The sequence below is a fragment of the Salvelinus namaycush genome, chromosome 16 (genome assembly GCF_016432855.1).
Source record: "Salvelinus namaycush isolate Seneca chromosome 16, SaNama_1.0, whole genome shotgun sequence".
In the NCBI taxonomy this organism is placed as follows: Eukaryota; Metazoa; Chordata; class Actinopteri; order Salmoniformes; family Salmonidae; genus Salvelinus; species Salvelinus namaycush.
In genome coordinates, this window is record NC_052322.1 from 5,982,401 (window position 1) to 6,009,009 (window position 26,609).

The following is a 26,609-nucleotide window of genomic DNA, read 5'->3' on the forward strand; positions in this document are numbered from 1 at the left end:
ATAGTTATTATGGGACTGATACAGTGTAAGAAGAGCTGGTCATGTCTAATAGTTATCTATGGGATTTGTGAGTTTGGTCTGGTTTTTTTGGTGGATACCAGTGTAGAAGAGCTGGTCATGTCTAATAGTTATCTATGGACTGATACAGTGTAGAAGAGCTGGTCATGTCTAATAGTTATCTATGGGACTGATACCAGTGTGAGAGAGCTGGTCATGTCTAATAGTTATCTATGGGAACTGATACCAGTGTAGAAGAGCTGGTCATGTCTAATAGTTATCTATGGGACTGATCCAGTGTGAAGAGCTGGTCATGTGTCTAATAGTTATCTATGGGACTGATACAGTGTGAAGAGCGGTCATGTCTAATAGTTATCTATGGGACGTACTAGTGTGGAGAGCTGGTCATGTCTAATAGTTTATCTATGGGACTGTACCGTGTGAAGGTGGTCATGTCTAATAGTTATTCTTGGGACTGATACAGTGTAGAGAGCTGGTCATGTCTAATAGTTATCTATGGGACTGATACCAGTGTTGAAGAGCTGGTCATGTCTAATAGTATCTATGGGACTGATACCAGTGTGGAAGAGTACTGGTCATGTCTAATAGTTATCTATGGGACTGATTACCATGTAGAGAGCTGGTCAGTCTAATAGTTATCTATGGGACTGATCCAGTGTAGAAGAGCTGGTCATGTCTAATAGTTATCTATGGAGGACTGATACCAGTGTAGAAGAGCTGGTCATGTCTAATAGTTATCTATGGGACTGATACCAGTGTAGAAGAGCTGGTCATGTCTAATAGTTATCTATGGACTGATACCAGTGATGGAAGAGAGCTGGTACATGTCTAATAGTTACTATGGGACTGGACTGATACCAGTGTAGAAGAGTGGTCATGTCTAATAGTTATCTATGGGACTGAACAGTGTGAAGAGCTGGTCATGTCTAATAGTTATCTATGGACTGATACAGTGTAGAAGAGCTGGTCATGTCTAATAGTTATCTATGGACTGATACCAGTGTGGAAGAGCTGGTCATGTCTAATAGTTATCTATGGGACTGATACTAGTATGGAAGAGCTGTCATGTCTAATAGTTATCTATGGGACTGATACCAGTGTGAAGAGCTGGTCATGTCTAATAGTTATCTATGGGACTGATACCAGTGTGGAAGAGCTGGTCATGTCTAATAGTTATCTATGGGATGATACCAGTGTGGAAGAGCTGGTCATGTCTAATAGTTATATGGGACTGATACAGTATGGAAGAGCTGGTCATGTCTAATAGTTATCTATGGGACTGATACAAGTGTGAAGAGCTGGTCATGTCTAATAGTTATCTATGGGACTGATAACAGTGTGGAAGCTGGTCATGTCTAATAGTTATCTATGGGACTGATACCAGTGTGGAAGAGCTGGTCATGTCTAATAGTTATCTATGGGACTGATACCAGTGTGGAAGAGCTGGTCATGTCTAATAGTTATATGTGGGACTGATATCAGTGTGGAAGAGCTGGTCATGTCTAATAGTTATCTATGGGACTGATACCAGTATGGAAGAGCTGGTCATGTCTAATAGTTATCTATGGGACTGATACCAGTGTAGAAGAGCTGGTCATGTCTAATAGTTATCTATGGGACTGATAACAGTGTGGAAGAGCTGGTCATGTCTAATAGTTATCTATGGGACTGATACCAGTGTAGAAGAGCTGGTCATGTCTAATAGTTATCTATGGGACTGATACCAGTGTAGAAGAGCTGGTCATGTCTAATAGTTATCTATGGGACTGATACCAGTGTAGAAGAGCTGGTCATGTCTAATGGTTATCTATGGGACTGATACCAGTGTAGAAGAGCTGGTCATGTCTAATAGTTATCTATGGGACTGATATCAGTGTTGAAGAGCTGGTCATGTCTAATAGTTATCTATGGGACTGATACCAGTATGAAGAGCTGGTCATGTCTAATAGTTATCTATGGGACTGATACCAGTGTGGAAGAGCTGGTCATGTCTAATAGTTATCTATGGGACTGATACCAGTGTGGAAGAGCTGGTCATTTCTAATAGTTATCTATGGGACTGATACCAGTGTGGAAGAGCTGGTCATGTCTAATAGTTATCTATGGGACTGATATCAGTGTGGAAGAGCTGGTCATGTCTAATAGTTATCTATGGGACTGATACCAGTGTGGAAGAGCTGGTCATTTCTAATAGTTATCTATGGGACTGATACCAGTGTGGAAGAGCTGGTCATGTCTAATAGTTATCTATGGGACTGATACCAGTGTAGAAGAGCTGGTCATGTCTAATAGTTATCTATGGGACTGATACCAGTGTGGAAGAGCTGGTCATGTCTAATAGTTATCTATGGGACTGATACCAGTGTGGAAGAGCTGGTCATGTCTAATAGTTATCTATGGGACTGATAACAGTGTGGAAGAGCTGGTCATGTCTAATAGTTATCTATGGGACTGATACCAGTGTAGAAGAGCTGGTCATGTCTAATAGTTATCTATGGGACTGATACCAGTGTGGAAGAGCTGGTCATGTCTATAGTTATCTATGGGACTGATACCGTGAAGAGCTGTCATGTCTAATAGTTATCTATGGGACTGATACCAGTATGGAAGAGCTGGTCATGTCTAATAGTTATCTATGGGACTGATACCAGTGTTGAAGAGCTGGTCATGTCTAATAGTTATCTATGGGACTGATACCAGTGTGGAAGAGCTGGTCATGTCTAATAGTTATCTATGGGACTGATACCAGTGTAGAAGAGCTGGTCATGTCTAATAGTTATCTATGGGACTGATACCAGTGTGGAAGAGCTGGTCATGTCTAATAGTTATCTATGGGACTGATACCAGTGTGGAAGAGCTGGTCATGTCTAATAGTTATCTATGGGACTGATACCAGTATGGAAGAGCTGGTCATGTCTAATAGTTATCTATGGGACTGATACCAGTGTAGAAGAGCTGGTCATGTCTAATAGTTATCTATGGGACTGATACCAGTGTGGAAGAGCTGGTCATGTCTAATAGTTATCTATGGGACTGATACCAGTGTGGAAGAGCTGGTCATGTCTAATAGTTATCTATGGGACTGATACCAGTGTGGAAGAGCTGGTCATGTCTAATAGTTATCTATGGGACTGATACCAGTGTGGAAGAGCTGGTCATGTCTAATAGTTATCTATGGGACTGATACCAGTGTAGAAGAGCTGGTCATGTCTAATAGTTATCTATGGGACTGATACCAGTGTGGAAGAGCTGGTCATGTCTAATAGTTATCTATGTGGGACTGATACCAGTGTAGAAGAGTTGGTCATGTCTAATAGTTATCTATGGGACTGATACTAGTGTGAAGAGCTGGTCATGTCTAATAGTTATCTATGGGACTGATACCAGTGTAGAAGAGCTGGTCATGTCTAATAGTTATCTATGGGACTGATACCAGTGTGGAAGAGCTGGTCATGTCTAATAGTTATCTATGGGACTGATACCAGTGTGGAAGAGCTGGTCATGTCTAATAGTTATCTATGGGACTGATACCAGTGTGGAAGAGCTGGTCATTTCTAATAGTTATCTATGGGACTGATACCAGTGTGGAAGAGCTGGTCATGTCTAATAGTTATCTATGGGACTGATATCAGTGTGGAAGAGCTGGTCATGTCTAATAGTTATCTATGGGACTGATACCAGTGTGGAAGAGCTGGTCATTTCTAATAGTTATCTATGGGACTGATACCAGTGTAGAAGAGCTGGTCATGTCTAATAGTTATCTATGGGACTGATACCAGTGTAGAAGAGCTGGTCATATCTAATAGTTATCTATGGGACTGATACCAGTGTGGAAGAGCTGGTCATGTCTAATAGTTATATATGGGACTGATACCAGTGTGGAAGAGCTGGTCATGTCTAATAGTTATCTATGGGACTGATACCAGTGTGGAAGAGCTGGTCATGTCTAATAGTTATCTATGGGACTGATACCAGTGTGGAAGAGCTGGTCATGTCTAATAGTTATCTATGGGACTGATACCAGTGTGGAAGAGCTGGTCATGTCTAATAGTTATCTATGGGACTGATACCAGTGTGGAAGAGCTGGTCATGTCTAATAGTTATCTATGGGACTGATACTAGTGTGAAGAGCTGGTCATGTCTAATAGTTATCTATGGGACTGATACCAGTGTAGGAGAGCTGGTCATGTCTAATAGTTATCTATGGGACTGATACCAGTGTAGAAGAGCTGGTCATGTCTAATAGTTATCTATGGGACTGATACCAGTGTGAAGAGCTGGTCATGTCTAATAGTTATCTATGGGACTGATACCAGTGTAGAAGAGCTGGTCATGTCTAATAGTTATCTATGTGACTGATACCAGTGTAGAAGAGCTGGTCATGTCTAATAGTTATCTATGGGACTGATACCAGTGTGGAAGAGCTGGTCATGTCTAATAGTTATCTATGGGACTGATACCAGTGTGGAAGAGCTGGTCATGTCTAATAGTTATCTATGGGACTGATACCAGTATGGAAGAGCTGGTCATGTCTAATAGTTATCTATGGGACTGATACCAGTGTAGAAGAGCTGGTCATGTCTAATAGTTATCTATGGGACTGATAACAGTGTGGAAGAGCTGGTCATGTCTAATAGTTATCTATGGGACTGATACCAGTGTAGAAGAGCTGGTCATGTCTAATAGTTATCTATGGGACTGATACCAGTGTGGAAGAGCTGGTCATGTCTAATAGTTATCTATGGGACTGATACCAGTATGGAAGAGCTGGTCATGTCTAATAGTTATCTATGGGACTGATACCAGTGTTGAAGAGCTGGTCATGTCTAATAGTTATCTATGGGACTGATACCAGTGTGGAAGAGCTGGTCATGTCTAATAGTTATCTATGGGACTGATACCAGTGTGGAAGAGCTGGTCATGTCTAATAGTTATCTATGGGACTGATACCAGTATGGAAGAGCTGGTCATGTCTAATAGTTATCTATGGGACTGATACAAGTGTGAAGAGCTGGTCATGTCTAATAGTTATCTATGGGACTGATAACAGTGTGGAAGAGCTGGTCATGTCTAATAGTTATCTATGGGACTGATACCAGTGTGGAAGAGCTGGTCATGTCTAATAGTTATCTATGGGACTGATACCAGTGTGGAAGAGCTGGTCATGTCTAATAGTTATATGTGGGACTGATATCAGTGTGGAAGAGCTGGTCATGTCTAATAGTTATCTATGGGACTGATACCAGTATGGAAGAGCTGGTCATGTCTAATAGTTATCTATGGGACTGATACCAGTGTAGAAGAGCTGGTCATGTCTAATAGTTATCTATGGGACTGATAACAGTGTGGAAGAGCTGGTCATGTCTAATAGTTATCTATGGGACTGATACCGGTGTAAAAGAGCTGGTCATGTCTAATAGTTATCTATGGGACTGATACCAGTGTAGAAGAGCTGGTCATGTCTAATAGTTATCTATGGGACTGATACCAGTGTAGAAGAGCTGGTCATGTCTAATGGTTATCTATGGGACTGATACCAGTGTAGAAGAGCTGGTCATGTCTAATAGTTATCTATGGGACTGATATCAGTGTTGAAGAGCTGGTCATGTCTAATAGTTATCTATGGGACTGATACCAGTATGAAGAGCTGGTCATGTCTAATAGTTATCTATGGGACTGATACCAGTGTGGAAGAGCTGGTCATGTCTAATAGTTATCTATGGGACTGATACCAGTGTGGAAGAGCTGGTCATTTCTAATAGTTATCTATGGGACTGATACCAGTGTGGAAGAGCTGGTCATGTCTAATAGTTATCTATGGGACTGATATCAGTGTGGAAGAGCTGGTCATGTCTAATAGTTATCTATGGGACTGATACCAGTGTGGAAGAGCTGGTCATTTCTAATAGTTATCTATGGGACTGATACCAGTGTGGAAGAGCTGGTCATGTCTAATAGTTATCTATGGGACTGATACCAGTGTAGAAGAGCTGGTCATATCTAATAGTTATCTATGGGACTGATACCAGTGTGGAAGAGCTGGTCATGTCTAATAGTTATATATGGGACTGATACCAGTGTGGAAGAGCTGGTCATGTCTAATAGTTATCTATGGGACTGATACCAGTGTGGAAGAGCTGGTCATGTCTAATAGTTATCTATGGGACTGATACCAGTGTGGAAGAGCTGGTCATGTCTAATAGTTATCTATGGGACTGATACCAGTGTGGAAGAGCTGGTCATGTCTAATAGTTATCTATGGGACTGATACCAGTGTGGAAGAGCTGGTCATGTCTAATAGTTATCTATGGGACTGATACTAGTGTGAAGAGCTGGTCATGTCTAATAGTTATCTATGGGACTGATACCAGTGTAGAAGAGCTGGTCATGTCTAATAGTTATCTATGTGACTGATACCAGTGTAGAAGAGCTGGTCATGTCTAATAGTTATCTATGTGACTGATACCAGTATGGAAGAGCTGGTCATGTCTAATAGTTATCTATGGGACTGATACCAGTGTAGAAGAACTGGTCATGTCTAATAGTTATCTATGGGACTGATACCAGTATGAAGAGCTGGTCATGTCTAATAGTTATCTATGGGACTGATACCAGTGTGGAAGAGCTGGTCATGTCTAATAGTTATCTATGGGACTGATATCAGTGTTGAAGAGCTGGTCATGTCTAATAGTTATCTATGGGACTGATACCAGTGTGGAAGAGCTGGTCATGTCTAATAGTTATCTATGGGACTGATACCAATGTGGAAGAGCTGGTCATGTCTAATAGTTATCTATGGGACTGATACCAGTATGAAGAGCTGGTCATGTCTAATAGTTATCTATGGGACTGATACCAGTGTAGAAGAGCTGGTCATGTCTAATAGTTATCTATGGGACTGATACCATTGTAGAAGAGCTGGTCATGTCTAATAGTTATCTATGGGACTGATACCAGTGTAGAAGAGCTGGTCATGTCTAATAGTTATCTATGGGACTGATACCAGTGTAGAAGAGCTGGTCATGTCTAATAGTTATCTATGGGACTGATACCAGTGTGAAGAGCTGGTCATGTCTAATAGTTATCTATGGGACTGATACCAGTGTAGAAGAGCTGGTCATGTCTAATAGTTATCAATGGGACTGATACCAGTGTGAAGAGCTGGTCATGTCTAATAGTTATCTATGGGACTGATACCAGTATGAAGAGCTGGTCATGTCTAATAGTTATCTATGGGACTGATACCAGTGTAGAAGAGCTGGTCATGTCTAATAGTTATCTATGGGACTGATACCAGTGTGGAAGAGCTGGTCATGTCTAATAGTTATCTATGGGACTGATACCAGTGTGAAGAGCTGGTCATGTCTAATAGTTATCTATTGGACTGATACCAGTGTAGAAGAGCTGGTCATGTCTAATAGTTATCTATGAGGGACTGATACCAGTGTAGAAGAGCTGGTCATGTCTAATAGTTATCTATGGGACTGATAACAGTGTGAAGAGCTGGTCATGTCTAATAGTTATCTATGGGACTGATACCAGTGTAGAAGAGCTGGTCATGTCTAATAGTTATCTATGTGACTGATACCAGTGTAGAAGAGCTGGTCATGTCTAATAGTTATCTATGGGACTGATACCAGTGTGGAAGAGCTGGTCATGTCTAATAGTTATCTATGGGACTGATACCAGTGTGGAAGAGCTGGTCATGTCTAATAGTTATCTATGGGACTGATACCAGTATGGAAGAGCTGGTCATGTCTAATAGTTATCTATGGGACTGATACCAGTGTAGAAGAGCTGGTCATGTCTAATAGTTATCTATGGGACTGATAACAGTGTGGAAGAGCTGGTCATGTCTAATAGTTATCTATGGGACTGATACCAGTGTAGAAGAGCTGGTCATGTCTAATAGTTATCTATGGGACTGATACCAGTGTGGAAGAGCTGGTCATGTCTAATAGTTATCTATGGGACTGATACCAGTATGGAAGAGCTGGTCATGTCTAATAGTTATCTATGGGACTGATACCAGTGTTGAAGAGCTGGTCATGTCTAATAGTTATCTATGGGACTGATACCAGTGTGGAAGAGCTGGTCATGTCTAATAGTTATCTATGGGACTGATACCAGTGTGGAAGAGCTGGTCATGTCTAATAGTTATCTATGGGACTGATACCAGTATGGAAGAGCTGGTCATGTCTAATAGTTATCTATGGGACTGATACAAGTGTGAAGAGCTGGTCATGTCTAATAGTTATCTATGGGACTGATAACAGTGTGGAAGAGCTGGTCATGTCTAATAGTTATCTATGGGACTGATAACAGTGTGGAAGAGCTGGTCATGTCTAATAGTTATCTATGGGACTGATACCAGTGTGGAAGAGCTGGTCATGTCTAATAGTTATATGTGGGACTGATATCAGTGTGGAAGAGCTGGTCATGTCTAATAGTTATCTATGGGACTGATACCAGTATGGAAGAGCTGGTCATGTCTAATAGTTATCTATGGGACTGATACCAGTGTAGAAGAGCTGGTCATGTCTAATAGTTATCTATGGGACTGATAACAGTGTGGAAGAGCTGGTCATGTCTAATAGTTATCTATGGGACTGATACCGGTGTAGAAGAGCTGGTCATGTCTAATAGTTATCTATGGGACTGATACCAGTGTAGAAGAGCTGGTCATGTCTAATAGTTATCTATGGGACTGATACCAGTGTAGAAGAGCTGGTCATGTCTAATGGTTATCTATGGGACTGATACCAGTGTAGAAGAGCTGGTCATGTCTAATAGTTATCTATGGGACTGATATCAGTGTTGAAGAGCTGGTCATGTCTAATAGTTATCTATGGGACTGATACCAGTATGAAGAGCTGGTCATGTCTAATAGTTATCTATGGGACTGATACCAGTGTGGAAGAGCTGGTCATGTCTAATAGTTATCTATGGGACTGATACCAGTGTGGAAGAGCTGGTCATTTCTAATAGTTATCTATGGGACTGATACCAGTGTGGAAGAGCTGGTCATGTCTAATAGTTATCTATGGGACTGATATCAGTGTGGAAGAGCTGGTCATGTCTAATAGTTATCTATGGGACTGATACCAGTGTGGAAGAGCTGGTCATTTCTAATAGTTATCTATGGGACTGATACCAGTGTGGAAGAGCTGGTCATGTCTAATAGTTATCTATGGGACTGATACCAGTGTAGAAGAGCTGGTCATATCTAATAGTTATCTATGGGACTGATACCAGTGTGGAAGAGCTGGTCATGTCTAATAGTTATATATGGGACTGATACCAGTGTGGAAGAGCTGGTCATGTCTAATAGTTATCTATGGGACTGATACCAGTGTGGAAGAGCTGGTCATGTCTAATAGTTATCTATGGGACTGATACCAGTGTGGAAGAGCTGGTCATGTCTAATAGTTATCTATGGGACTGATACCAGTATGAAGAGCTGGTCATGTCTAATAGTTATCTATGGGACTGATACCAGTGTAGAAGAGCTGGTCATGTCTAATAGTTATCTATGGGACTGATACCATTGTAGAAGAGCTGGTCATGTCTAATAGTTATCTATGGGACTGATACCAGTGTAGAAGAGCTGGTCATGTCTAATAGTTATCTATGGGACTGATACCAGTGTAGAAGAGCTGGTCATGTCTAATAGTTATCTATGGGACTGATACCAGTGTGAAGAGCTGGTCATGTCTAATAGTTATCTATGGGACTGATACCAGTGTAGAAGAGCTGGTCATGTCTAATAGTTATCAATGGGACTGATACCAGTGTGAAGAGCTGGTCATGTCTAATAGTTATCTATGGGACTGATACCAGTATGAAGAGCTGGTCATGTCTAATAGTTATCTATGGGACTGATACCAGTGTAGAAGAGCTGGTCATGTCTAATAGTTATCTATGGGACTGATACCAGTGTGGAAGAGCTGGTCATGTCTAATAGTTATCTATGGGACTGATACCAGTGTGAAGAGCTGGTCATGTCTAATAGTTATCTATTGGACTGATACCAGTGTAGAAGAGCTGGTCATGTCTAATAGTTATCTATGAGGGACTGATACCAGTGTAGAAGAGCTGGTCATGTCTAATAGTTATCTATGGGGGACTGATACCAGTATGAAGAGCTGGTCATGTCTAATAGTTATCTATGGGACTGATACCAGTGTGAAGAGCTGGTCATGTCTAATAGTTATCTATGGGACTGATACCATTGTAGAAGAGCTGGTCATGTCTAATAGTTATCTATGGGACTGATACCAGTGTAGAAGAGCTGGTCATGTCTAATAGTTATCTATGGGACTGATACCAGTGTGAAGAGCTGGTCATGTCTAATAGTTATCTATGAGGGACTGATACCAGTGTAGAAGAGCTGGTCATGTCTAATAGTTATCTATGGGACTGATACCATTGTAGAAGAGCTGGTCATGTCTAATAGTTATCTATGGGACTGATACCAGTGTGGAAGAGCTGGTCACTTTTAAAGGACTTTGTGAATGATTACCTTGACAATAGGATGATTTAATATTATTGTCTTGCAGAGATGTGAAAGATGTTAGAAATGATTTTCCCTGTGAGTTTCCTCCTAATACAGGATTTGTGTGGTGTTCCATTTCCAACACAGAGATGCATCAGCAGGATGAGGGACACTCGGGCGTCAATACATTTCAAGATCTCTCGCTACACTATGCCACAATCAAAGTAGTTGTTGGTTTTGTACGTCTGCTCCATTCACATCAAGGGCAGGTATTCCATTAGAGTATTCCTTTTAACCAGAGTGACATGATGGGTATATGGAGAGATGTTAATTGGTATAAGGCGATTATTGGTACTAATTGGGGTAAGAATGTTGAGTATCAACATGCGAGAGTACCTACAAGCTGAGAATGCCTACAATTTTTCCAATAATTGTTTACAGACGGATTATTTCACTTAAGTGAACTTAAGTGAAAAGCTGAGGACAGGGGAGACTGAAGATCTGACTCCCAGCATAATATTTTGATTTGTCCTCTTAATAAACCGATTTGCTTTTTAATTTGTGTTATTGAAGAACATAATTTGCTCTCAGTGGCTTGTCATTGTTGATAGACAAATCTTTTTTATGAACTGTTGCGTTTATATTTTTTGTCCAGTGAAAGTTTTACTACTTAACCAAAATGGATCTCCATTCCCATATCCAAAAATATATCACCCTCCCTAACAAAGTATACATAATGGCTTACAAAACTCAGGAAAAATTAATGAAGGCGATTGATTGCATTTTGCTGCTAAACCTGTAGGCTGTGACAACTGCTTATCCTTGCAGCGTTATATGCATTCACTCTTAAATATATGCATATGTAGATATATACACACACAAAGTCATGAGAAAAAATGTTTAAAAGTCATAATTTTTATTATGTTTCATTTTTAGAGCCAAGGGCCTTTATCCTTATTTTCTCAGATCGTCATCTAAAGGGAGAAAAATCACAGGTTTCTTTTTTTCAATTTGTTCTTGATGGTATTGAATTCAGTCGTGGTGATAACATCCTTTACCCCCGGAGTTGGGGGTGTTACTAGAGGAAACGTCCCTGGCCTTGCTTCTCTCTCATCCATGCCTGGATCCTCTCCTTCAGTTCAGGGACTGTGAATAAAGACACAGCAAAACGTGACCACAAACCCCTGAGGACCTTAACAGTTAATAAGGTGTGCTAGTAGGACATGTTGCCTAAAAGAAAATGGAAAATAAACAGACTTAAATTGCAGTTAGATTGCTGGTCCCCTTCTTTCATTCTTATGTGACCAGCTCTTGACTGGAAGACCATGCTGTGTGTGTACATACGTGACTCCAGCATGCTTTCGTTGAGAGGCTGTCTGTTAAAGGGGTCAGTTGGGGAGTTGAGAAGGTGGCGGAGGATGATGGCTCGGTCCATGATGTTCCCAGAGGGCAGTATCACAGGGTCAGTCATTAATGTGTCCATCAGAGGGTCTGTGGACACACACGTACACAGACAAAAACAAAAGATAAAATTACATTTTATCTTCAATTAAAATTAAATTCATAAAATCAACATATACTTTCCTCTCTTCAGACATTGTTATTACGCTCTCTGCAATTATTTTTGCATGCAAGTTTCTATGCTAAAAATAAAGCAGACTAGAAATGCAAAAATAAATCTTAATTAAGATAAGGCAATTATCTTTAAATTAAAAGTTGTGTCCTATATTGAGAGGTTGCTGTACTGTAATAGAGGGTTTTATGTTACACGTGAGGACTGTCATGACTGGCCTGTTCAGGTCATGTTACCATGGATCACAGTCCTACAGAGACATCTCTCACTGCCGCAGAGGTGACACCTAACGCCCATTGTAAATCTTAAAGGCAGCAGACGAATCCTTTGTCCTCTCAGTATGGAGGATTGGAATGTGTGAGTGGGTCCTATGGAGAACCTACCTCAGGACGGTAACATGCAATAAATGGACTTCGGGACAATATATTCCATTCAGCCAAAATGTTGGTAACAACGATAGATGGAATATGAAAATGAATGTCGTTTTTGTTATGTTATTAAAAGTTAAGACGACATTATAACAAAAACTTAACTTGAAGAGTTTATAATAGTACCCAATGTTTGCATACTGTGCATTGTGTGGAAAGTCTCCAGATCAAATATGTTTTTGTTAAAGATGAAATGTGAAGTTAGTTGTCTAAACCGGATCTGAGTCAAATCCATACCTTGCCTCGTAACTAGATACGCCATAAAGACGGAAACGCCCCTTTGTGACCCGGGGGTATAAAACATATGAACAGACTAGGTGACCACGCGCTGCAGCCAAGGTCCACGAGTTGTCGCAACCCCAAAACGCAACACGAGAAGATGAGATGAAATGAAAGATGGAGCAAAGTACAGAGAGATCCTTGATGAAGTCCTGAGCGCTCTGGAGCAGGTTTTCAAGACAATGATCCTAAGCACAGAGCCAAAACAACGCAGGAGGGGCTTCTGGACAAGCCTCTGAATGTCCTCGAGTGGGCCAGCCAGAGCTCGGACTTGAACCCGATCGAGCCTCTCTGGAGAGAACTGAAAATAGCTGTGCAGCAACACTCCCCATCCAACCTGACAGAGCTTGAGAGGCTCTGCAGAAAAGAATGGGAGAAATTCCGCAAATCCAAGCTTGTAGCATCATACCCAAGAAGACCCAAGTCTGTAAATCGCTGCCAGAGGTGCTTCAACAAAGTACTGAGTAAAGGGTCTGAATACATATGTAAATGTTTAATTTTTAAAATATATTTGCAATAATGTCAAAAAAATCTGTTTTTGCTTTGTCATTAATGGGTTTTGTGTGTAGATTGATGAGGGGAAAAAAAAACAATTGAATCCATTTTAGAATAAGTCTAACGTAACAAAATGTGGAAAAAGTCAATGGGTCTGAAAACTTTTCGAATGCACTGTAATTTATAGTATTCCGAGTGATGCAAGGCTCGCTACCTTGGCTAGACCCATGGAATAAGCTTATGGGCCTATAGCATTCATATGATAATGGAGTCGGATTGAATATTATGGTCGTATTACTCTTATACTAATTTCGGATATCCTCAGTCGGAGTGGATTTTCACTGTATATCAACGGCACACTCCATTCGAGCACTGCGGATAGTGAGGCATATTTATAAAATGTTTTATTTAACCTATATTTAACTAGGCAAGTCAGTTAAGAACAAATTGTTATTTACAATGGTGGCCTCCCCCGGCCAAACCCGGACCACGCTGGGCTAATTGTGCGCCACCCTATGGGACTCCCAATCACTGCCGGGTGTGATACAGCCTGGATACGAACCAGGGACTGTAGTGACACCTCTTACACTGAGCTGCAGTGCAAACTGCAAACTGACTTGAAGTCAGCTCATTTGACCGAAGTCCTGGACTCATGAAAAAAATCCTACGGACATTCAGAACATTGCGGACAGATATGTAAGGTAGAGAACAGACACGGTGCTGTAGCAGGCCTAATGTGGAATAGAGGACTGTGACCAGTCTTAGTAATTTAAGTCTTACTACAACGTTGCATCCAAATGAACATGCCGCTGCGGTCAGGGGCAATTAGTAACACAATAAATAAAATCTATATGTTTTGTTCCAAAACTTGCCAGTTTGAACACTAGAAAGTTTATTTAAACACTTGCGAGTTTGAACACTGGAAAAGTTGAACACTTGCCTTTAAACTCGTCAGGTGCGTCACTGTAGTCCATTTCGGACTGCGAGTTCCTGGCGACTATCTCCTCCACCTTCTCCGATAGCAGCTTGAATTTTTCAATGGTGATGGTGGACTTGATGCCGGCTTTCTTCATCTTGGAAATCACTTCCTCAAAGAGCTCTCGGCTGTATGACCGCTGGAAAGGGGAGAGAAAGAACACCATGTAAGCCTGTGGAGTATTTATTACTACACACCATAGCAAAACGTTCTGCAACAGTAGATCCCTCCACGCTTTGGCCTGTTTGGTTCCTAGTGAATACATCCCTGGAAAGGGGGGGGGGGAAGGGGAGCAAATAAACAGCCTTTCGGGGGAATTTTCCATGAGAGGCCTAAGGATGTGTCATTCTTCCAAATTATAACTACATTGAGATGTCAGCATGGTCGGTACTGACAGCAAAGTCACTAGCACTGCCATTTCTTCCCCAGGCTTTGTATTGTGCTAACAACCATGTGCCTCGAATTTCATAATCAATTAAGTACTTTACCCAAATCTGGTATAATGACATACACTCCCCTCCATATGTATTTGAACAGTGAAGCGACATTTTTTTACATTCGGCTCTATACTCCAGCATTTTGGATTTGAGATCAAATGTTTTATTCGAGGCAACAATACAGAATGTCAACTTTAATTTCAGGGTATTTTCATACATATCCGTTTTAATGTTTAGAAATTAAAGCACTTTATGTATCCAGTCCCCCAGATGAAGTATTTGGACAAATTCACTTACTGTATTAGTCAAAAGCTTAGTATTTGGTCCCATACTCCTTGCTTGTGACCACAAACTCGGATGCATTTGCGGTTTGTTTTGGGTTATGTATTGCCCAATAGTAACAATGGTGAATGGAGTATTTAAAAAAAATAAGTGAGTAGATAAGACATTTCTGAACACTTCCAAATGAATCCTGATAATACCAAAATCATGAATAATGAGTGAGATGCCGTTCAGAGGCTACAACAAAACACACTAAACTCTCACCATTACCAATAACAGGGGAGAGGTAAGCATCTTTTGGGGGTATGATCTTTGTGCCTCTAACTTTCTGACTCATCATTATCCATGTGTTCAGAAATACACTACCGTTCAAAAGTTTGGGGTCACTTAGAAATGTCCTTGTTTTTGAAAGAAAAGCTCATTTTTTGTCCATTAAAATAACCTCAAATTGATCAGAAATACAGTGTAGACATTGTTAATGTTGTAAATGACTATTGTAGCTAGAAACGGCAGATTTTTATGGAATATCTACATAGGTGTACAGAGGCCCATTATCAGCAACTATTACTCCTGTGTTCCAATGGCACGTTGAGTTAGCTAATCCAAGTTGATCATTTTAAAAGGCTAATTGACCATTAGAAAAAGAAACTGAAGATCTCGTACAACGCTGAGTACTATTCCCTTCACAGAACAGTGCAAACTGGCTCTAACCAGAATAGAAAGAAGAATGGGGGGCCCCGGTGCACAACTGAGCAAGAGGACAAGTACATTAGAGTATCTAGTTTGAGAAACAGACGCCTCCCATGTTCTTAGCTGGCAGCGTCATTAATAGTACCGCAAAACACCAGTCTCAACGTCAACAGTGAAGAGGCAACTCCAGGATGCTGGCCTTCTAGGCAGAGTTCCTCTGTCCAGTGTCTGTTCTTTTGTCCATCTTAATCTTTTATTTTTATTGGCCAGTCTGAGATATGGTTTTTTATTTGATTAGTCCAAATTTTTGGTTTTTGGTTCCAACCGCCGTGTTTTTGTGAGATGCAGAGTAGGTGAACGGGTGATCTCTGCAGAAGCATGAGGAGGAGGTGTTATGGTGTGGGGGTGCTTTGCTGGTGACACTGTCTGTGATTTATTTAGAATTCAAGGCACATTTAACCAGTATGGCAACCACAGCATTCTGCAGTGATACGCCATCCCATCTGGTTTGGGCTTAATGGGACTATTGTTTTTCAACAGGACATTGACCCAACACACCTGCAGGCTGTGTAAGGGCTATTTGACCAAGAAGGAGAGTGATGGAGTGCTGCATCAGATGACCTGGCCTCCACAATCACCTAACCTCAACCCAATGGAGATGGTTTGGGATGAGTTGGACCGCAGAGTGAAGAAAAAGCAGCCACAAGTGCTCAGCATATGTGGGAACTCCTTCAAGACTGTTGGAAAAGCATTCCAGGTGAAGCTGGTTGAGAGAATGCCAAGAGGGGGCAAAGCTGTCATCAAGGCAAAGGGTGTCTATTTGAATTAACTCAAATATAAAATATATTTTTGGTTACTACATGATTCCATATGTGTTATTTCATGGTTTTGATGTTCTCTCTATTATTCCACAATTTTGAAAACAGTAAAATAAAAACCTTAAATGAGTAGGTGTGTCAAACTTTTCACTGGTACTGTTGTACCCAACATCCGACCATTGAGCAAGACGTGGAATAGAATCAAATTGTGAAAAGCCACCCACGGAACCCCACCCCAACAATCGGTATACAGTATCAGTTCTCTATGTCTGACAAGTAGTATGGAGCTGCGGCTTTGAGTATTGCTTCTTTATCCTATGTGATGTACTGCCTTGTGAATCTGGTGTTTTTTTCCTGCCTGTTCAGAGAAAATAGCCATGGAAGTTAATTGCATTATTTACCATGAATTAGTGTTAAAGTACCATGTTTTGCCCACTAACTATATGCCAATGTTCCTGCTACTGCCATACCCTTTTATCAATTTAGCTGGTCTAGTGTTTATTAAATGGATCACAACATTTTCTTTGCAACTTGGGGTCGAAAACCAATGGCTTTTGCTCATGATGAAAATACATTGTGTGGTCATCCTCACAAGTCAAGCCAGTCCTCAATGAAACCAATTCAGTTTGCCCCTTTCTGAAGCTGGGTGTACACTAACACGATTTTGGCACCGATTTAGCAGTCCCGACAAGTTTTTGAGATAGTAGGCAAAGACAGGGATTTTGTCTCCTCAGGGAGCACGGCCTTCAGACACTCGTTTAATGTGAGCAGGTCAGAGACGCAATCTGAGGGCTACCGATCTCGTCTTTGAGCAGTCCCAGACGTCCGAATATTTTCAAACATTTGATTTTAAAATCGGAACCAAATCTGCAATTCTCTTGTAGTGTGAGATGTGCAACGACAAATTGGTACTGGAGTAAAACGTGCTTTTATAAGCCCAGTCAGTGCGCAACAAATAACCATTCTAAATGCAAACAAGTGACAAACATTTTTGAGGGATGGCCACGATTAAAAAAAGCTAGTATTTTTGGTTCTCAATCTCAACTCGTAATTCAAGCGTCTTAGTCAACAGTAGGCAGGCTAACAGCGCATCACCCACTACTTTGCAACGTGAGTTTGAGGCAGTAGAATTGCTTGAAAGCTGAACGTTTTACTTCAAATGTCTTTGCTTCAAAGTAGCCTAGCGAAAATCCAACCATAGAAACGTGGAGGCAATTTCTTTTATAAAGACCCTCATGCCATTAACCATAAATGTTTCTTTAGTTGTCCAGAAGACAAAGCCACAATCCTAGTCATATTAGCAACCCATACTAGTTGTTGCTATTAGACTCCCCACCTTTTTAAATTCTAATAGAGATTTTCATCTCTCACATATGGAACCACGCACTGTGTGCTGTTCAGAACTGCGTTTTCCCACCAATTGCCTTTTGGTAAAATGTGAAACGTATGTTTTATTAGCTGCTTCATTGCAGGAGTTGCATGTTCAACAATTGGCTATAGCCATTTGACTAAGATGACAGGCTTGCTATTGTTGAATGTTTCCATTAAGCTTTTAATTAAAAATGTCAGTTCCTTGTATGCATGGATAGTAGGCCATTTTCTGTTGGTCATATCATTTTACTGTTCGAAATTTTGTTGACCAGTTAATGAGGGTTAGTTAGTCGGCTGGTTAGGGTTGGTTAGTCATCCCTAATTATAAAGCATTGCAGTCATTTTTATCAATAAAACTATTCTAAAACATAGCGATATGTAGTATGATTAGTGACATTTACCATTAAACCCAACATTACAAAACACTATACTGTGGGTGTTTGGGACTTTTACCATTATTCAAGACCATAATATTGAAACCATTAGAACTGCTGTAGCCAAACGGTTTGCTTTAAACACACACAGATTTCCTGGAGACAGATTAAGCCTAAGAGAAGGACAAACTGAATTGCCTTCATGGAGGAATGGCTTGAACTGTCCAGAACAGAATACGGGAGGCGCACAGTACTACATAGAGCCATGACTACATGGAACTCTATTTCACATCAAGTAACTCATGCAGCAGTAAAATAAGATTTAAAAAACAGATTCAAAATACACCTTATGGAACAGCAGGGACTGTGAAGCAACACAAACAAAAGCACAGACACACACATACAAACAGATTTTGTGTTGTAGATATGTGGTAGTAGAGTAGGGGCCTGAGGGCACACACTTAATGTATTGTATTTTTTTTTTTTTTATTGTATAAACTTCATTAATTTTACTGGACCCCGGGAGGAGTAGCTGCTGCCTTGGAAGCGGCTAATGGGGATACATAATAAAACACAAATACAAAAAAACTGAGGATGACCACACAATGCATTTTCATCATGAACAAAAGCAATTGGTTTTCTATCCAAAGTTTAAAAGAAAATGTTGTGATCCATTTTAAACCCAGGAGACCAGCAAAATGGATAAAAGGGTGTGGCAGTAGCAGGAACAGAGGCATTTAGTGGGCAAAACCTGATACTTAACATTCATTTATGGTAAATAATGCAAGCAAGTTCAATGGTAAATTTCTCTGAACAGGGTGGAAAAAACATCACCAGATGCAGAGGGAATACATTACATAGGATGAAGAAGCAATACTCCAAACCTCAGCTCCATACTACGTGTCAGACAGAGAACTGTTACTGTATACAGTTTGTTGGGGTATCCGTGGTCTTTGATCATTTTCCTGGATTCCTCATATCTTACTCATTGTTAGGAAGAATTATGGTCCAAATCAGATGTTAGGTACTATAATTATTGAACATTATATTATGAATCCTATAAATGAAAAAAGTCAAATTTAGGTGCAATCAATTAGCTTAAATCAGAGATCAAATTCAATTTAAACAAAACAATGTTTCATGAATGTTAATCTTATCGGATTCTAACTACAGAAACTATTTCAGAAAAACCTGAGATGTTGGTTGTTGAGATCCTGTTTGAGGTGCAACGACCCTTGGGGTCAAGGCGTCAACTATATACAGTGCCTTCAGAAAGTATTCATAACCCTTGTCTCATTCCACATTTTGTTGTGTTACTGCCCAACTTCTAAACGTATTAAATATATTTTCTCACCCATCTACACACAATAACCCCCTAATGACAAAGTGAAAACATGTTCAGACATTTTTGCAAATACACTGCTCAAAAAAAATAAAGGGAACACTTAAACAACACAATGTAACTCCATCACACTTCTGTGAAATCAAACTGTCCACTTAGGAAGCAACACTGATTGACAATAAATTTCACATGCTGTTGGGCAAATGGAATAGACAAAAGGTGGAAATTATAGGCAATTAGCAAGACACCCCCAAAAAAGGAGTGGTTCTGCATGTGGTGACCACAGACCACTTCTCAGTTCCTATGCTTCCTGGCTGATGTTTTGGTCACTTTTGAATGCTGGCGGTGCTTTCACTCTAGTGGTAGCATGAGACGGAGTCTACAACCCACACAAGTGGCTCAGGAAGTGCAGCTCATCCAGGATGGCACATCAATGCGAGCTGTGGCAAGAAGGTTTGCTGTGTCTGTCAGCGTAGTGTCCAGAGCATGGAGGCGCTACCAGGAGACAGGCCAGTACATCAGGAGACGTGGAGGAGGCCGTAGGAGGGCAACAACCCAGCAGCAGGACCGCTACCTCCGCCTTTGTGCAAGGAGGAGCACTGCCAGAGCCCTGCAAAATGACCTCCAGCAGGCCACAAATGTGCATGTGTCTGCTCAAACGGTCAGAAACAGACTCCATGAGGGTGGTATGAGGGCCCGACGTCCACAGGTGGGGGTTGTGCTTACAGCCCAACACCGTGCAGGACGTTTGGCATTTGCCAGAGAACACCAAGATTGGCAAATTCGCCACTGGCGCCCTGTGCTCTTCACAGATGAAAGCAGGTTCACACTGAGCACATGTGTCAGACGTGACAGAGTCTGGAGACGCTGTGGAGAACGTTCTGCTGCCTGCAACATCCTCCAGCATGACCGGTTTGGCGTGGGTCAGTCATGGTGTGGGGTGGCATTTCTTTGGGGGGCCGCACAGCCCTCCATGTGCTCGCCAGAGGTAGCCTGCCTGCCATTAGGTACCGAGATGAGATCCTCAGACCCCTTGTGAGACCATATGCTGGTGCGGTTGGCCCTGGGTTCCTCCTAATGCAAGACAATGCTAGACCTTATGTGGCTGGAGTGTGTCAGCAGTTCCTGCAAGAGGAAGGCATTGATGCTATGGACTGGCCCGCCCGTTCCCCAGACCTGAATCCAAATGAGCACATCTGGGACATCATGTCTTGCTCCATCCACCAACAGACTGTCCAGGAGTTGGCGGATGCTTTAGTCTAGGTCTGGGAGGAGATCCCTCAGGAGACCATCCGCCACCTCATCAGGAGCATGCCCAGGCGTTGTAGGGAGGTCATACAGGCACGTGGAGGCCACACACACTACCGAGCCTCATTTTGACTTGTTTTAAGGACATTACTTCAAAGTTGGATCAGCCTGTAGTGTGGTTTTCCACTTTAATTTTGAGTGTGACTCCGAATACAGACCTCCATGGGTTGATAAATTTGATTTCCATTGATCATTTTTGTGTGATTTTGTTGTCAGCACATTCAACTATGTAAAGAAAAAGGTATTTAATAAGAATATTTCATTCATTCAGATCTAGGATGTGTTATTTTAGTGTTCCCTTTATTTTTTTGAGCAGTGTATATAGAAAATTAAATATACAAATATCTAATTTACATACGTATTCACGCTCCTGAGTCAATACTTTGTAGAAGCACCTTGGCAGCGATAACAGAGTCTTTTCTAGGTAAGTCTAAGAGCTTTCCACACCTGGATTGTGCAATATTTGCCCATAATTATTTTAAAAATTATTCAAGCTTTTTCAAAAATCGGTTGTTGATCATTGCTAGACAACCATGTTCAGGTCATAGATTTTCAAGTAGATCAAAACTATAACTCAGACACTCAGGAACATTCACTGTCTTCTTGGTAAGCAACTCCAGTGTAGATTTGGCCTTTTGATTAGGCTATTGTCCTTCCAGTGCCTTGTGGAAAGCAGACTGAACCAGGTATTCCTCTAGGATTTTGCTTAGCTCCATTAAGTTTCTTTTTATTCCTGAAAAACTTCCCAGTCCTTAACGATTACAAGCATACCCATAACATGATGCAGACACCACTACGCTTGAAAACATGAGTGGTACTCAGTAATGTGTTGTATTGGATTTACCCCAAAAATACACTTTGTATTCAGGACAAAAAGTAAATTGCATCTTTGTAGTGAGTGGGTGTATGGATACACCATCCAAAAGTGCAATTAATAACTTCACCATGCTCAAAAGGATATTCAATATCAGTTTATTATTTTACCCATCTACCAATAGGTGCGCTTATTGGCGAGGCATTGGAAAACCTCCCTGGTCTTTGTGGATGAATCTGTGTTTGAAATTCTCTGCTCGATTGAGGGACCTTACAGAAAATTGTATATGTGGGATACAGAAATTAGGTAGTCAATCAAAAATGTTGTTAAACACTATTATTGCACACCGAGTGAGGCCATGCAACTTATGTGACTTGTTAAACACATTTTTACTCCTGAACTTATTTATGCTACCCATAAAAAGGGTTTGAACACTATACATATTAGCTCAAGACAAACTTTTCATTTTGAATTAATTAAATTAATTACTAAAAACACAATTCCACTTAGGCATAATGGGGTATTGTGTTTAGGCCAGTGACAAAACATCTCAATTTAATCTATTTTAAATTCAGACTAACACACATTTTTGGGGGGAATAAGTCAAAGGGGTATGAATACTTTCTGAAGGCACTGTACATGAAGTGCTTTCATTTCTAAAGTTTTTATTTAATTTAAACTTTATATAACTAGGCAAGTCAATTAAGAACAAATTCTTATTTACAATGATGGCCTACCCCGGCCAAACCCTCCCCTAACCCGGATGACACTGAGTCAATTGTGACTCACAATAAATCTAATTTACATAAGTATTCACACCCCTTGTTATTCTTAAAAATTTGCAAAAACTTCTAAAAACCTGTTTTCACTGTCATTATGGGGTATTGTGTGTAGATTACTGAGAAGTTTTTATTTATATAATCAATTATAGAATAAGGCTGTAACGTAACAAAATGTGGAAAAAGTGAAGGGGTCTGAATACTTTCCTTAGGCACTATACTGTATCTGGGGAAGGGTCTAAACAATTTCTAGAGTGTTGGAAGTTTCCAAGAGCACAGTGGTCTCCATCATTGGAACTACACAGACTCTGCCTAGAGCTGGCCATCTGACCAAACTGAGCAACCAGGCAAGGAGGACCTTGGTCAGGAAGGTGACCAAGAACCCAATGACCACTGACAGAATTACAGATTTCATTGGCTGAGATAGGAGAACCTCCCAGAAGGACTACAGTCCTTCACCAATCTGGGCTTTATGGGAGAGTAGCTGTAGTATAGAGCCAAATAAAAAAATATGTACTTTACTGTGGGAGGGGAGTGTAGGTGTGTAACATTAGAAATTTGAGTCAGTAGAACTGTTTTTACTTCCTGATTCACTGCTATGGGTACACTCAATATACAGTCAGGCTGCAGTAAGGTCTTTCCTGCAGAGTTATTTTAATGTATAAAGCTCTTTATTTAGCAAGGCTTAGGGTTTAGTTTAGATGAGATTAATGTATTCGTCATAAATGTTAAATCTTTCTGGTCATACATAGATACATAAAGTTATACAGTATATAAAATACAGCAGAGCATCCATACAAAAATGTATTGGGTCCTACTTCTACTCAAACATGGGTTCAAATACTTAACATTTTTGCCAGATGGGTGGGGCAGTTTTGGGACTTTTCTATTTGAAAACCCAGGTATGCGACTATTACAGTTTACCTGGTCGTCGGCGATGGCCTTGGCGAAGCGGGCACAGTCAAGTTGCAGGTAAATGTCAGTAAGCTGGTCTAGGAGCTTCTTGGGCTCAAAACCGTACTTCTCTGGGTTCTCCACCTTCAGGTCCCGGCACTTGGGCCCGCATAGCTGCTGGAGGTTAAAGTTCAGCATGGCCGCCAGACGAGGCCCCAACTCCTGGAACGCACAAAGCAGGAAGTTCAGTCACCAGGAAAAATATTTGTGTATCTACGTCGATGAATAGGAATGGTTTAAGGTTACTATTGAAGTAGGCTTTACACCGTACAGGCCTTGACATTAAGGTAAATTTGCCAGTGGCACACCGGGCCAGTACCAAGTGAAAAATCCTGGCTAACTAGGTTGTCTCTTCTTTCTTCAGTCGGGTGCTATTCTGTTGTGTGAACGATAGGCTGAGCCCTGGATACAGCAGCCAGTATTACTCCAAACACGCATCACTCGTTCGCTTACAGCCAGTAGTGATCTGAACCCCCACCCCCCCAAAAAAAACTTCATCGGATCTACATGATTCACGTAGGTCACCAATTTTGGATTCAAAATGGAGAATTTCTCAGAAAGGTGACTAGCTTGCATCCCTGTTATTGCGTCAGACATTGGGAAGATTGAGAAGGATTAAATACAAATATAAATACCTTTTCTCTGTTTTGGAGTTTGAAAATGTGCTGGCCAAAGCTTGATTAACTGGCCCAGCGAGCTTGGCAGATGTGGACCACTGCAGTAATGTTTTTTCACAGTGCAATTTGTCCCATGTATAGTTGAAGTCGGAAGTTCACATAAATAAGTTACTGACCCCAACCTGAGTGTTTCAACCACTCCACGAATTTCTTGTTAACTTCTTATGGCTGGGGGCAGTATTGAGTAGCTTGGATGAATAAGGTGCCCAGAGTAAACTGCCTGCTACTCAGGCCCAGTTGCTAAAATATGCATATTATTAGTAGATTTGGATAGAAAACCCTCTGAAGTTTCTAAAACCCGTTTGAATGATGTCTGTGAGTATAACAAAACTCATATGGCAGGCAAAAACATGAGAAAAATCCAACCAGGAAGTGGGAGGTTTGTAGTTTTTCAACTCATTGCCTATCGAATATACATGTCAACAGTCTTTAGAACCTTGTTTGATGCTTCTACTGTGAAGAATGAGGGAAAGAGAGCTCTTTGAGTCAGGTGTCTGGCATGAGCTGATCACGCGCTCTCCCGTGAGAGTGACCTGCGTTCCATTGCATTTCTGAAGACAAAGGAATTCTCCGGTTGAAACATTATTGAAGATTTATGTTAAAAACATCCTAAAGATTGATTCTATACATCGTTTGACATGTTTCTACGAACTGTAATGGAATTTTTTTACTTTTCGTCTGGCAAATTCTGCGCGTCGTGAATTTGGATTTGTGAACACAAGGCGCGAACAAAAATGAGGTATTTGGACATAAATGATGGACTTTATCGAACAAATCAAACATTTATTGTGGAACTGGGATTCCTGGGAGTGCATTCTGATGAAGATCATCAAAGGTAAGTGTATATTTATAATGCCATTTCTGACTTCTGTTGACTCCACAACATGGCAGTTATCTGTATGGATCGTTTTTGTCTGAGCGCTGTACTCAGATTATTGCATGGTGTGCTTTTTCCGTAAAGTTTTTTTGAAATCTGACACAGCGGTTGCATTAAGGAGAAGTGGATCTAAAATTCCATGCATAACAGTTGTGTCTTTTAGCAATGTTTATTATGAGTATTTCTGTAAATTGATGTGGCTCTCCGCAAAATCACCGGATGTTTTGGAACTACTGAACATAACGCGCCAAACTGAGAAAAACAGATTTTTGGATATAAATATGAACTTCATCGAACAAAACATACATGTATTCTGTAACATGAAGTCCTATGAGTGTCATCTGATGAAGATCATCAAAGGTTTTGAGAAATTGGTTGAGGTTATTCCTTTGTGTAATGAAGAAGTACGGCCATCTTGAACGAGAGTCACATTAAGTGTCCTGTTAGATAGAAGCGCGTGACCAGAAAGCTGGCTATAGTTGGTTTTAATCCTGCATTGAACACAGATCATCCCGTCTTCAATTTTATCGATTATTAACGTTAAAAAATACCTAAAGTTGTATTACAAAAGTAGTTTAACATTTTTTTGGCAAAGTTTACAGGTAATCTTTGAGATATTTTGTAGTCACGTTTGAGCAATTTGGAAGCGGTGTTTATCTGGATCAAACGCACCAAATAAATTGACATTTTGGATATATATCGACGGAATTAATCGAACAAAAGGACCATTTGTGATGTTTATGGGACATATTAGAGTGCCAACAACAGTAGCTCGTCAAAGGTAAGGCATGAATTATATTTTTATTTCTGCGTTTTGTGTCGCGCCTGCGGGGTTGAAATATGCTTATCTCTTTGTTTACAATGGTGCTAACTCAGATAATAGCATCGTTTGCTTTCGCCGAAAAGCCTATTTGAATTCACAACCAGTGTAGCTTTAATTTGGTATCCTTCTTGTGTGATTTAATGAAAGTTAGATTTTTATAGTAACTTTCATAGTAATTAATTTGAATTTGGCGCTCTGCATTTCCTCTGGCTTTTTGCCAAGTGAGACAGTAGCGTCCCGCCTAAACTCAGATTTTTGGATATAAATATGAACAAAACATACATGTATTGTGTAACATGAAGTCCTATGAGTGTCATCTGATGAAGATCATCAAAGGTTAGTGATTAATTTTAACTCTATTTCTGCTTTTTGTGACTCCTCTCTTTGGCTGGAAAAATGGCTGTGTTTTTCTGTGACTTGGCTCTAACCTAACATAATCGTTTGGTGTGCTTTCGTCGTAAAGCCTTTTTGAAATCGGACACTGTGGCTGGATTTACAACAAGTGTATCTTTAAAATGGTGTAAAATACTTGTATGTTTGAGGAATTTTAATTATGGGATTTCTGTTGTTTTGAATTTGGCGCCCTGCAGTTTCACTGGCTGTTGACGAGGTGGGACGCTAGCGTCTCACATACCCTAGTGAGGTTAAGGACAACAAAGTCAAGGTATTGGAGTGGCCATCACAAAGCCCCGCAATCCTATAGAAAATATATGTGGGCAGAACTGAAAAAGCGTGTGCGAGCAAGGAGGCCTACAAACCTGACTCAGTTACACCAACTCTGTCAGGAGGAATGGGCCAA

General features: G+C 40.7%; 1 protein-coding gene across 4 annotated transcripts in view; it reads right to left on the reverse strand.

Annotated features, from left to right (window-relative positions):
* Positions 1-11,410: 11,410 nt before the first annotated feature.
* LOC120060932 (ubiquitin conjugation factor E4 B-like) overlaps positions 11,411-26,609 on the reverse strand; it is a 69,013-nt gene continuing 53,814 nt past the window's right edge. For all 4 annotated transcript variants that reach the window (XM_039010370.1, XM_039010368.1, XM_039010369.1 and 1 more), the window contains 4 exons: positions 23,404-23,595; positions 14,229-14,403; positions 11,858-12,004; positions 11,411-11,659 (listed from right to left, as the gene is read on the reverse strand). In XM_039010370.1, coding sequence (XP_038866298.1) covers positions 11,592-11,659; positions 11,858-12,004; positions 14,229-14,403; positions 23,404-23,595 — 582 coding nt within the window. In that variant the 3' untranslated portion in view covers positions 11,411-11,591. The remainder of the gene's footprint in view (positions 11,660-11,857; positions 12,005-14,228; positions 14,404-23,403; positions 23,596-26,609) is intronic.